The 14,020-nt window shown below is 33.6% G+C and overlaps 1 protein-coding gene across 1 annotated transcript in view; it reads left to right on the top strand.

The window, feature by feature from the left end:
• Positions 1 to 14,020, top strand: part of ADAMTS3 (ADAM metallopeptidase with thrombospondin type 1 motif 3) — a 229,759-nt gene that overhangs the window by 196,568 nt on the left and 19,171 nt on the right. Inside the window, exons 12-17 of the mRNA XM_006917296.3 lie at positions 1,679 to 1,824; positions 3,027 to 3,202; positions 4,377 to 4,510; positions 5,994 to 6,117; positions 9,524 to 9,604; positions 11,397 to 11,560. Coding sequence (XP_006917358.1) covers positions 1,679 to 1,824; positions 3,027 to 3,202; positions 4,377 to 4,510; positions 5,994 to 6,117; positions 9,524 to 9,604; positions 11,397 to 11,560 — 825 coding nt within the window. The remainder of the gene's footprint in view (positions 1 to 1,678; positions 1,825 to 3,026; positions 3,203 to 4,376; positions 4,511 to 5,993; positions 6,118 to 9,523; positions 9,605 to 11,396; positions 11,561 to 14,020) is intronic.

The raw sequence follows: 14,020 nt of genomic DNA, 5'->3' as shown, positions 1-14,020 counted from the left end.
TTTTCATGAATACCATAGTACATGAGATTTCATTATGGAAATGCGGTAACATTGTGTACTTATTTCCGATGACGGTAGAAACAAATTACCACAAGTTTGGTGACTTAAAACAACAGAAATTTATTCTCTCACAGTTCTGAAAGCCAGAAGTTTAAAATCCGTTTCATTGAGCCAGAATCAATGTGTGGGCATGAACATACTCTCTCCAGGAGCTCTAGTGGAGAACCTGTTGTCACCTCTTCCAGCTTCTGGTAGCAGCCTGCATTCCTTCACTTGTGGCTGCAGCACTCCAGTCTCTGCCTCCATAACCACATTGCCCCTTTTCTTGTGCAGATTTTCCTCTACCCCTCTCCTATAGGAATACACAGGATGGCAGTTAGGGCCTACTTGCATAATCCCCATCTCAAAATCCTTAATCTAATCATACCTGCAAAGACTGTTTTTCCAGATCAGGTAACATTTACAGATTGCAGGGATCAGAATCTGACATCTTTGGCACCACTATTCGGCCCATTCCTGATAGACTAGGAAGAGGCAGCTCAGCAGAATAGCTGGGACTCTATTAATAGGATTTGATTTACTTGCTTGCCTTCCATTCCTTGTGAAAGTTGTTCAGAAATAAAGTCCTGTGAACTTATAGAAAAGATTTGGCCTTGCTCTTTTGGGAAAGATGCCCAGAGGTTTTAAATCTCAAATTGTGTAGTCAGGTCTGAATGCTCAGAAACTGGCCAAGTGCCAACCTATGCTACTCATAAGGGGAAAGATCACTAATCCCCGAACAAAAGCATGTTAAGAACTCAAATTGAAGTGGCTTGACTAGTTTGGAAATAAGATATTATAGACAAAACCAAAAGCTGGCAAAGAAGATTTATTTAGGTTTTAGTTCTTTTAAAGCTCTTTCAAGCTCTATTTTAAATGTTTATAAACTGTACTTGCTACGAACATTATAAGCATAATAATAATAATAAAACCTGCCATTATTCATGTTTAAACTTTGTTAGGCACTATTGCTAGACACAATACATAGAGTGTGTTTGCTACCTTGAGAAAATTTAGTATTGGAAACTTTTGACTAAAAAATTAAGATCAATAATGAGTTGATTCGTTTTTGCTTTATGAAAAAGATCCTCTAAATCAACTCTGAACATCCAACTTCCCTAAATATATTTGTGTTATATATAATTTTACCAACATTGAGTTCTAAGAAACACTTCTATTGTATGTAGGACAAAAAAGCAAGTCAAAATGGTAGAAGTGAAAAGAACTAACTGCCGTACACTGAGCCCTGTAAGCTAAGTGCCTCTATGGTTTCAGGGTTCTAATAGTCCCCACTTAATTTCTTCCTGGTCAGATGGTCTTATATTACTGATGATCCTTTCCGGGACCCAATTTTCCCCATTTCCGATTGTGCAAATTGGGTGCTCAAAATCATTCTTATTGCTTATGTTTGATACTCACCCATAAATGTAATATTTAAAATTTATATTCAAAAATGCAAGTCTAAATTAACCTTTCTATAGGGTACTTTATTGTTATAATTGCTTTGGGGGTAATTTTAAATGCATTTTCACCCGAGGGGCAGGGAGCGATGGAGCCTTTCAATTGGTGGTTCTTATGTAACAACTTCAGCTGTAGCGGATGCATGATTTTCATAATTGCCTTTTGTCATTTTCCTAAGTGGTGCTATAAGGGCCATTGCATGTGGAAGAATGCTAATCAACAAAAACAAGATGGCCACTGGGGATCATGGACCAAATTTGGCTCCTGTTCCCGGACGTGTGGAACTGGTGTTCGTTTCAGGACACGCCAGTGCAATAATCCAATGTGAGTGTGACCCCTACAGTTCTGGTTATTTTTGGATAGGCCAGAAAATGCTTCAATAGAATGTTATTAGTATTCTGTTTCATGAAGTACATGTAAAATATAGAACATGACAACTAAAGGTTTAAGTGTCTATTTTGGGTACATCTCCATTTATCAATTTTGTGAAGAGTGGTCAGTGGTGAAGAGGAGAGGCTCGAGTGAAGAGTAGAGACTTTAAGTAAATTGCTGTTTAGGAATATTAAGGAGCTGAGCAGGGGAAGCCCATCAATCCATCACCGTGCTTTTAGGACCTGGGCAGTGAGGCCATGAGGTCCCCTACAAGTAGCACAGGCACATCAGGGCGGAAGCAGAACCAACCACAGACACTCAGGGTTAGAAGGGAGATGCTTCAGAGCAGGGCAACAGAAAGGTGGTAAAAGAAGGCCAAAGAACTGTTGTGGGGGGAACGTTATCCATTTGCTTACCCAAACTAAATTGTTTGAATCTTTATATGCTCAGCAAAATTTATTTTCTAAGGGGAAAAAATAACCGAAATATTAAATTTAGGACATTCTTCTTTGTCTAGGGTTTAACGTGTGAGCAGCCCTGTGTCTCTGGAAGCAGGTTGGCTCTGAACATGTCTTTTATAAAGACTGAGTGTCATATACCTGTCTTCAGAGGAAGAAATGATGGTAGTATTAGTGGAAGTCAAAAAACAATAAAAATTGTAGTAATAAGAGCAGCTAAGGTTCACTATGAGCCATATTCTGTTCTAAATGTTTTAAATATGTTAACTCATCCAGTCCTCTCAGTTTTTCTCTAAGAACGATGGGATTAATATTTGCATTTTAGATATGAGGAAACTGGGCATAGAGCTGTCATCCAAGTTTCTTTGGGTTGCATCTACATCTTTTATACAATGTAGAAAATATAAATTTCCTGAGTCTATATATATATCTTCCTTTTCTTTATATACTTTCACCATGCATTTGAACTATACTGTTTGAAAAGCTGCTTTAAGTTGAGTTTGGGGTACCCTCCCCAACCCCCAGCAGAGAGAGGATGGTACTTTTGGAAAGGGATTGAAATTAGGAAGTATGAGTTCATTCACTTGGTGCTGGGAGCTCAGAAGCTCTGGCTTTCTGCCCCCGAGCACTGTTTCTGCAAGCTTCAACTGCTGGACCAGAGCCAAAAGGCCTTTTAAAATGTTGTCTTTTCTTTAGGCCCATCAATGGTGGTCAGGATTGTCCTGGTGTTAATTTTGAGTACCAGCTTTGTAATACAGAAGAATGTCAAAAACACTTTGAGGACTTCAGAGCACAGCAGTGCCAGCAACGTAACTCCCATTTTGAATACCAGAACACCAAACACCACTGGTTGCCGTATGAACATCCTGACTGTGAGCAGACACTCTCTCTTTTCCTGCTGTGTGGATGGTTCTTAAGAGTTGACACTTTGTCTACACCAGTCCCTTGGACTCTTGATTCCTACTTGGTCCTTAGAAAACTTGGTGCTTATAGGGGTAAGCCCTTCTGGGTTTCCAGGAGTAAGGCTAACAATACTTTCTGTAGAGGTGAGAATTATGGATTAGTTCTTGGCAAGCAGCACTGCTGCCATCACTACTAAGACGATCAGTGGAAAGCAAACAAAACAAAAAGCATGGAAGAGAGCTTCAGTTTTCTTATCCAACTAAAATCCCTCAGCTAGGAAATGCTTTTGGAATATTTGTGATCTGTCATTTTTCAATAACTAGAGGAAAATATAGTCCTTTTACAATAAACACTAAAATTCACAGGAACAATTAAAATGACTATTATTTAATAACAACAGGCATTTTACAACCTTTTACTTTTGTACCATACACTAGTTATTAAAAAAATACACTTGGAAACTACTTTTTAATGTTTCACTTCTTACCCCTGCATTTTCAGTTAAATATGTTCAAATGGAAACTTCTTGCTGTATTTATTTGTGTGAATAAGAGAAAATAGTTACATGATTATCAAGTGATATAATATATTGCTGAGTTCAATTTCAAAGCTGTTTTAAAGAAAAGATGCATCCATGTAGGAATTACATGTTACATTACTTTGATCTATTTTGGTGAAGTGAGTCACATAAATTATATTAAATTTAATTAGTAAGATTCTACAAGTGGCAAAAACTACACAAAGTCATGAGATCAAAAAAAAAAAAAAGAGAAATCTTTTAATCTAAGTGTCACTAGAAATAAATTGGTCCTTAATTAAAATTTTTTGAAGAGCTGCAGTTAAATCTACGGTTGTCATTTAACCTGATTTGCTTGGGATAGTCCCAGTTTCTAGCTGCTGTCCCAGAGTAGTTAGGAGTAGAGCCCCTCTTCACTCTCAGAAGTATCCCAGCATAGATGTTAAATCATATGGTCATCCTGGTTAAATGAAACAAACACCAAATATGCCTACTTTCCCTGTTTTATTTGTACTGCATTTTATTTTCAGGAAATTATGTCGAAACTTTCTATTTTAGAAATAAACTCTACTGCTCAAATATACCACTTTATGTAAATAGTTGATTTGATCCTCCATCTTATGCAGCCAAGAAAAGATGCCACCTTTACTGTCAATCCAAAGAGACTGGCGACGTTGCTTATATGAAACAGCTGGTGCACGATGGAACACGCTGTTCTTACAAAGATCCGTACAGCATATGTGTGCGGGGAGAGTGTGTGGTGAGTTATAGCTGCTTTCCCCACAAGCTCCCTGGAGTATTTTGCAATTCTACTTTTACTATCATTCATCTGCATATTTACAAAAATTTTTAACTATTTCTTTTCTGTGAAATCACATTATCATGAAAATGTATGAATAGTTCAGCAGCTAAACTAAGTCTGGGAGAAACTACACTTAATAAAATCAAACTTCGCTCATTTGGCAGAATTGAGATTTAAATATAGTTTTTAATTTCTAGCCAAATGCTTTTTCTAGGTTACTCTGATGTCTGTCAGTAGGGAATACAACTTGGGAACAATGCCTTTGCGTATTATACTAGTAGCCATCTGCTATTAATATACAAAGTCTTTTTTTAAAATTTGATGCTAAATATATTTTATCTTTTGTGTAAGAGATATTAGAAACTTTTCTTTCTCCTTCTCTCTCACATTCCAATTGATTTCAAGTTTAAACACTGAATTTCACATCAGAACAAAAGTAGTGAAGATGCAAAACCTGGAGGTTTTGCCCCATTTAGTCTTTTTTATTTTTTTAATGCAGTTTATTTTCTTATTCATGTTCACATACAAGTTAAATTGATATGAAATTATCTTTATTAATTAAGCACATTGCTCCTATTTGGTTTCTTTTCACTTCAGAACAACTAAAGTGTTATATTAACTAATCTTAAGTATATGGACACCTCATAATTGACCTAAAATTTCCCTGAAAGTAGAATCTATATTTTGTTTATCTTTCACCTTTCACAGACTCTAGAAGGCAGTGGATGTGTCATCATTATTTTCTCTGCCCACTTTCATCCCAAATTTATGAGTTCAGTGGCATATCATGTATCATTATCCTACACTGATTTATGTAAAGGACCTGCCCCAGTTCAGAAAACCTTTAATAGTTCCCTGTTAAGTTAATGTGAAAATGTAAACTCTTTCTGATACTCAAGGCCTTTCATAGCCTACGCTTAGCAAATCTTTCACTCTCCATGCCCTGTCATACCACACTAATTTTCCATTGGTTTAAATATGGTTTAAAGATTGTACTCGGAAGCCACTTTCCTTGAACGTAGAACTTCTGCTGTGCTGTTCTAATCCCTCTGCATTCCTGAAAAGCATTTTCACATTCTCTGTTCCTCAGAGCCCTATGAAAATCTCTACCACTTTGGTGAAGTTTTGTCTTACAACCAACTTGTAAAGCTTGTACTAATATACAACTCACTATTTTATTATACGAAAGCAACAAGAGAAAAGCACTGTCTTTTTTGTCTCCTCAGTATCAGCTTACATCTGTGCTTGATAAATGTTTTATGATGATGACTGCATGATGGTCATGAGACTGGGAAAAGGTACAGCTCAACCTACAGTATAAGTTTGGTGCAAACTGCCTGATTTGGGCTCCCAATTAAAAGAGATGGGTCATCATTCTCTAGGAAGCAGGCCTTGACTTGGCACATTAAAATCAACCACATTTAACATCTTCTCTCCCCAGAAAGTGGGCTGTGATAAAGAAATTGGTTCTAACAAGGTCGAGGACAAGTGTGGTGTCTGTGGAGGAGATAACTCCCATTGTCGAACTGTGAAGGGGACGTTTACCAGAACGCCCAGGAAGCTTGGTAAGATGTCTCTCATGGATCTCTATGATTCGTATTTTTTGCGACTTCTTTTAGGACTGCAGTATTTTCTCTATAAATATAACAAAAACTTAGCTGCTGATTGTTTTTATTTAGATTACCTTTTAAGGAACTATTTAAAAAACTGAATTCATATTCCATAGCATTTGTGACAAAAAAATTATTTACTAAATTTTGATAAGGAACAAATATTATCAATTATAGTAGTTAGCTAAAATCTTTTTTTTTATTTTGTGTTTTTAATAAAATGCATTAGACCTAATAATTAGGATTAATGCTTATTTCGAATTTTCTGTCGCATCTAAATTCTTGATCAGAAGTTAAAAAAAAAATAACAAGTTTGGATACAACCTAAGATATTACATTCATTTTGCTTCTTTTATTTTAAAAGTAAAACATTTATGCTATTTATAAATCTATAAATCTAGGGTTTATATTTCACATAATTTTTAAAATTTTATATTAAATAAAATTGAAGTATAACCAAAAAATAACCCAAGGTATAATTTTCATGTGTGTGAACTTTTGTGCTTGTTAAATGGTCAATGACCTGGACCTAGGCATCTGGTGATGATTCAGCAGATGAAACAAAAACACTAATATACAAAAAATTAGTAGTTTTATAATTATTTATTAGAATTTTCATAAAAGATTTGGATACAAATATTTATTACTAAATAATTTCTTTGAGTTTGTAACAAATATTATTCACTTATTTAATAAGAATCTACTGGGCAAATGTTTCTTGTTATTCAGCATTTAAAGATAAATTTGATGTGGTGCTTCTCTTGAGAAACTTCTCTTACATCATCTAAAGCACTGTCAGTATACAGTAGTCTCTTATAGAATGATTGAAATCAAAATAAAACAAAAACAAAGAGATTTGGTTTATTTTGAGCACATTGTCATGGTGGTAACTTTCCCTTTTAGAAGAAAAGAAAGTTTAAAAAAGTTAGTCTTCATCCAAATGGAATAGTTCTCTTAGTTCTTTTTATTTTTCTCATTATGCCTGAGCTACCCAACTCAAGCCAATTCCACACATACTTGTTTTACTCTTTGATATACTTAGGGCAGCAGAGCTAGGCGACTCTATTCTAATGTGTTTTTCTTAGGCATTCCCTACTCTAGTTACTGATGTCTTTGCTATTCCTATGTGATAATTAACTATGTTTTATACTTTAAAGATTGTTAAAAAGCAAGTATTACTATTTCTGGGTGATTATAGTATTTGAATAAAGCAAACAGAATAAAAATTTTATACATCTATAAATATATGTAATAAAATATAAATAATGGTTTCGGTGCAGTACAATGTAATTTTCTCCATCTTATGAAATGATTTAGTGTGCTTTATTGCTGTTATTTATTATTATTTTTGGTATAAAATAATTCATTTTTTTCCAGAGTGAATTAATATAAAGAAAAACGTTTTTGCCATAATCATTTATTCTATATTATGTGTAATATGAAGTAGTAATACTTTTTTTCAGATCTCTCAAAATTTATACTAAACCTGAAAATCAAGGTCAGAAGAACAGAAGAAATCTTTCATCAGCCATACAGATTCAAACTGTTCAAAGATAATCTGACATCCATTTCTTTGCCCTAATGCTATTATCATAGTCATCCAATAGACTAATTAACCTTTTCCAACAGGGAAACATTTAAGCAAGAGGTGCCATAAAGAATTGAAGTTGCTGGAAAATGAAATCTGCAAGTATTCAACTTCAAATCACCTATATCATTTCTCATTCACGCTTAGTCTTACTTTCATTGACTATTAACAGTTTATTGGCATTAGCTAACTATTATAAATGCATTTTGACTTCAATATATAAGATTACAGAACATATTTTACATCTTACCTAATAAATATATAGTTTATTGTATAGTCAATGAAACAGCAAGACTGATAAACATGAAACCTCCACTAATTAAAGACATTCTATTTAAGGGAAGACGAGAGGCGCCTTCACTTTACCCAAAGGAGCTCGTAATATTTCTCTTGCTGAAACAAGGGAAGCTAAAAATGTACTGGGTAAGTTGTAGCAAACTGCAGAAAGATGGGCATCCATAAATGACATCAAGCTGTTTTGCTGTCCATGGCATCTTAATAAGCATGTTACTCCAAGCCATCGCACACTCAGGCAAACATGGTACCTTTCATGTCCTAGACTTTACCCAGGCCCAAATGTTAAAAACTCTGACCCCAAAATGACTCTTCTATTTAGTTAGCCATTAATGAAATTGTGAAAAGTTGAGTAAGTCTACCCATAGGTAGATATTAATTTTCCATATACAAATAACAAACAGGTTTTTTTTTTCAATTCCATCAGTAACTGTGTATTTACTACTGAATTTCTTTCAATATTCATCCTGTAGTTTATGAATTAGATGTTTCATAATATAAAATGTCAATTGCATCATCTTCCTATATTCCTTTATTTTTGATGGAAATGTGATATAACACTTGATTTCTCTATTTGCCTTGACTATAATTGATCTTGCTTTGACACTTGGGATCTTAATTGCAAGTGATCTTAAGGTAATTTTTAGAATATCTGATAATACTGAGAAGGTTTGTTATATATGACATTAACTGTAATAGGATTAATATATGATTTTAAAACCCAAGCCAATTCATTAAACATATTGATTTTATAGTATTTGCATTAGAAGATTGAGGTTAGGGTGTGTGTAAAGGCAATGCATGATATAACTTGTAGATATTTTCCAACCAAATGGTTTGGTCAAATCTACAACACATATTTTAAAAACATTTCCATTATAAAATTTGTTAAATGCTTTAAAATTAGTTGCTGATCACAAGAAAAATAAAAGCTGTTCACTAATTTATTTTGTAATTCCTTTAGAATAAAGTAGGCTTTTAAATATAAAGATACTTTATTATTTAGAAGGTTAGCTATCTATACTCACCACTTAAGCTTTTAAAGTAATATAGAAACAGATAAAATATCTCAAGAAGTTCATCAACTAAGTATTCTAAAACTTGTCCCCATTTCAAATAAGTGGTCTAGAAAAACTAAAATCCCTTACAGGGACACAGGAGAGTATAGTGTTTGCCTGAATTGTTGTTGACACAATTCATAGGTCAACACAGGCTGAATGGCTAATAGATTGGAAACAAGATTAACTCTTTTCTCCCTCTTTAATTAAAAAAAAAAAAAAGTTTTTTTTTTCCTCTAATCTCATGCCAGATGTCATACAAGCTACCAATGCTTAGAAGTTAATTTCTGAAACTGCTTCTTTCAGTTTATGGATACCCTCTTCTGCGTGCAGGAGCAGTAAGAATGTAGTGCCTGACTAACCATGGTTGTTGCTTTTGTTTTCTCCTTTGCTTCCTCCAATATTTACTACACATGCACAGGGTACCTTAAGATGTTTGATATACCCCCTGGTGCTAGACATGTGTTAATCCAAGAAGACGAGGCCTCTCCTCATATTCTTGGTAAGTGTTCTTGTCTGCTGGCTCTGCTTTAACATGCACTTCTACATGGAAATGTCAAAGAAATCATATCTATTTATCTACTGAAAGACAGATAGATATGTGTGTAGATATGTGTGTGTATATATATGTGTATATATATGTGTGTATATATATATGTATATATGTATACATAGTATGCAGAATTCAAATTTTATATAAATGCATTATTACGTGATTTTTTTCTTGGTCATTTCTCCCAACCATTCTTTGTTTAAAACAAGAAATATTCAAAAATAGAGCTTTAATTTTTGGTGAAACTTGGGTTGGTTCATTATTAACATAAAGAAAAAAATCATTTGGAAATTTATACTTTTTATGTATTTTTGCTCTGTATTAGGGGATGAGAAAAATAAATATGTTAAAATGTACTAAATTAAAGAATGATATCAGAAAAATTTGCCATATTTATGTTGGCAAATTAGTTCTGATATGTTGGTTGATGCTATACTGTATACCTCTCCTTACTTTTATTGCATTTGAAGTCCTTTGACTGAAAAGCTACCACATGTGAATTTTCCTAGTCTAATGAAAATTTTCCTAATATCTGTTATGTGTCTAGTTTATGACTGACATATACAGGTCCATTTGCATGGCTGTTTATAATTTCCAAAAGAAGATATTTTTTTCCCTCCTTTATGAAAGGTTCATGTAAAAATGTCACTTTAAAGGATTTTATATTTGAAGTGTATGTATAAATGCAAACATAACTTTTGCATATTCCTTGACATATTAAAGCACTGAAAAGATTTCTGAAGCTAAGGCATCATCTGTCAAACCCATGAAAATTTGTAAAAAACTGCTTATTTAAATGTGAGACTTAAAAATGAATTATTTTATGATGCTATAGAATTTCTTTAGTATTTAAATTGTATTCACTACTAGATTTCATAAGTCTAGCAGTCAGCCACAGTTCTTTTTCCAGTAATTAAAATTCCTTATCTTTCATCCTAGAATTCAGATTATTATTCTTAGAAAAATTAGACTAATTTAAAAGCTCAAGAGAGATAAATGCATTTAACTGAAATTACTCATTTTCTACACATTTTCAATAATGGTAATAATATGAAATTGTATTTTCTAACATTATATGCTGATAAATACCTCCAAACTTCAAAATCCAATGTATTTTTTTATGCATTAGAGAAAAATTTTTATTTTACAATATATAGTAGATCTATAATATATTATAAATTCTATTAACAGCTTTTATTCTAGCATGTAAGTAGGGAATGTGGTCTTGAAATTTTATAATTATAAGAACTAATTATTTGTTGGCCTAAAAATTAGTTCAAATACATTGAGTGCCTATAAATATTTTGACTAATTTGAAAGAGATACACAGTAAAGAAGCCAATATGTTAAATGCTAAACTAACATGCATGATTTGTATTAATTATTGTAGAAGTATTCATAATTTTCTAAATATTTCCAGGTTTCTGAGGAAATGTATAGGATTAGTGAGTTAGAAACTGTTAATCTCTTTGACAATGTTTTCAAATGGGAACATTTCTTAGTTTTTTTCTTCTATATAACCATCTTGGTATTGTTTTTGACTAGTTAGAAATGCTTCTTTAGGATTTTGAATGCCTAATAAAGGAATTGGGACTCATAGCAGAAATAACACTCATTTCGATTGGTTTGATGCTAATAAACAGCCTTTGATTTATAGAAGAGGATAGACTTACTATAGATCATCAAAGCTGTAATATGCTAAAATAAAATGTCTGCTGGTTACTCATTTTGCTTCCTTTAGCTATTAAGAACCAGGCTACAGGCCACTATATTTTGAATGGCAAAGGGGAAGAAGCCAAGTCACGGACCTTCATAGATCTTGGTGTGGAATGGGATTATAACATTGAAGATGACATTGAAACTCTTCACACAGATGGACCTTTACATGATCCTGTTATTGTTTTGGTATGTGGTATTATAGGCTCATGTAGTTGGTTTAGTTTATAATTTCGTAATTAATTTATCTGAAAACACTTTGACTTCAAACATTGAATATTTACTTGTTTTTCTTTATATATTCCATTCATCTGCCCCTCAACTCTTCGTGCAACTTTGTCATATATTTTATTATATATACATTATAAACTAAATAATACAGTATTGTGATTTTTCTTTAGTAATCAGTTATCCGTTAAGATAAGAAAAATTGATTTTTATATTTACCCACGTATTTACCATTTCTGATGCTCTTCATTCTTTCCTGTAAATTTGACTTTACATCCAGTATCATCTATCTTCGGTATCAAGAACTTCCCTCAGCATTTCTTGTAGTTATGGGTGTGTGTGCTAGCGAAGAATCTCTCAGCTTTGAATTATCTGAAAATAACTTTATTTCACCCCATTTTTAAAGGATATGTTTACCAGATACAAGCTTTTTGGTTACTAGTTTGTTTATTTTCCTTTCAACGCTTTAAAGATGTTTTTACATTGTTGTAGGGAGTTCGGGGAATTTCAGGGCTGATCAAGGAAATAGATGTGACCGTGAGGTGGTGGTAGCACACACATGCAGAATCCATCTTTGACTCATTTATATAACTTCTGTCTTCTAGAATTCATCATTTCAGATGAGAAGTCAGTCTCATTTATATTGCTGCTCTGTATGTATAGTGTCCATTTTCTCTATTTTTTAAGATTTTTTTGTTTTGTTTTGTTTTAGTGATTTTACTGTTAGCTTAGTTTGTGATATTCTTTGTATCTGCTTGGAGTTCACCAAGCATCTTGGCTCTGTAAGTTAAACTTTTTCACCAAATTTGGATTAGTTTTCCATCATGTATTCAAGTTTGTTTTTTTTACCCTATCTCTCACTCATCTATATGTGTGTTATACCACTTGAAATTATTCCATAAGTCTCTTAGACTTTTTCATCCTCTTATAATCTTTTTTCTCTGTTCTTCAGGTTGGATAATTTTTACTGAACTGTGTTCAAGCTCACTGACTGTGTATTATGTGGTCTCCAATCTGTCATGGAGATGATCCAGTAAATTTTTCCTGTCAGATACTGTACTTTTCTTTTCTAGAATTTCCATTTTTTTAATATCATTTCCATTTCTCTGCTGAAATTTCCATATATTTTCCCTTATGTCTAATTTTTTCTTTAAGTCTTGTGTCTTCATGTTGTCTGCTTCCATGGGCTCCTTTTTTTTTTCTTTTTAATGAGTCATATTTTCTTCTTACTGTCTTTCTTATTGCACACTGGATATTATGGATGGTAAATTGTAGGGCATTTGTTTTATATTGTCTTCTTTACAAGCTGTTGGGTTTTGTTCTGTCTGGCAGTTAAATTATTGTTGGTTCCTTCTGATCCTAGAGGACCGGTTTATTCTTCAGTAGGACTAATCTGTGTCAGCTTGTCCTTGCTCTTATGACCTGGCCTTTTTTGGTGCTTTACCCGAATACCTGAGGTGTTAATAAGCCCTTTTGACTCTGGCTGAATGAGAACTCCCATATCTTTCAGTCTTGTCTGACCTCGAGTATCTTGTCTTGCTCCCAGGCCTGCAGCAACCACTCATTGGTAGATAGCATGGTGTCTTGGCCTGAGCATACACAGACCAGCCTTCAGTCTAGGGCTTATGCAGCCCCCTCTTCCTTGGTGTCCTGCCCTGCCTTCTACCTCCTCTGCTCAGTGAGACTGCTGTCTTGGCTAGGGCTCCTGCTCCTTGTGCCAGGGTCCAGAACCTGGCCCTGTCAGAAAGCCAGGACCTGGCGTGTTTCTCTTCTCACAGGGATCATTGTCCTTTACTGCACTGTTTACTGCCCCAAAAAAGTTCCCTCATAGAATTCTGTCCAGTTTTATTGTTTTTAATATCAGGAAAGCTCCTCTATTACTCTCTCATGGATGAAAGCAGAAGACATAGACTTGATTTGAAAAATATTGTTGCATTCTATATACAAATATTTATTAGACTCTATAAAAATATACTAATCTAAAACCAAATCTTCCCGCTCAAATCCAGGGTTTTTTCTCCCCTTTGAAATTATTTCCTTTTGGTAAAGCGTCTGTCTGTTCAAATCTTTTGCTATTCTTAAAACAGGGGTTTTTTTTTCTTTTTGTTTAGTTTTAAGAGTTCTTTATATATACTTGAGGTAAGTCCTCTGTGAAATATGTGATTTGCCAGATATTTTCTTCTAGTCCACAGGTTTTTTTCCTTCTTTTAGTCTTTCACAGAGCAAAGTATTTTAACTTTACTGAAGTTCAATTTATCAAATTTTTATGGGTCTAGATTTTGATGTTATGTAAGATTTTATTTTATTTGCCTAATCCAAGGTCAAAATAGTTCTTCCCTCTCTCTCTCTCTCCCCCCCTTTCTTTCTCTCTCTCTCTTTTTTTGTTTTTGTTTGTTTGTTTGTTTGTTTGTTTGTTTTGGT

Source organism: Pteropus alecto, unplaced genomic scaffold (genome assembly GCF_000325575.1).
Source record: "Pteropus alecto unplaced genomic scaffold, ASM32557v1 scaffold237, whole genome shotgun sequence".
Lineage (NCBI taxonomy): Eukaryota > Metazoa > Chordata > Mammalia > Chiroptera > Pteropodidae > Pteropus > Pteropus alecto.
The sequence above is the reverse complement of the archived record's forward strand: the minus strand, read 5'-3'. Positions and strand labels throughout refer to the sequence as shown.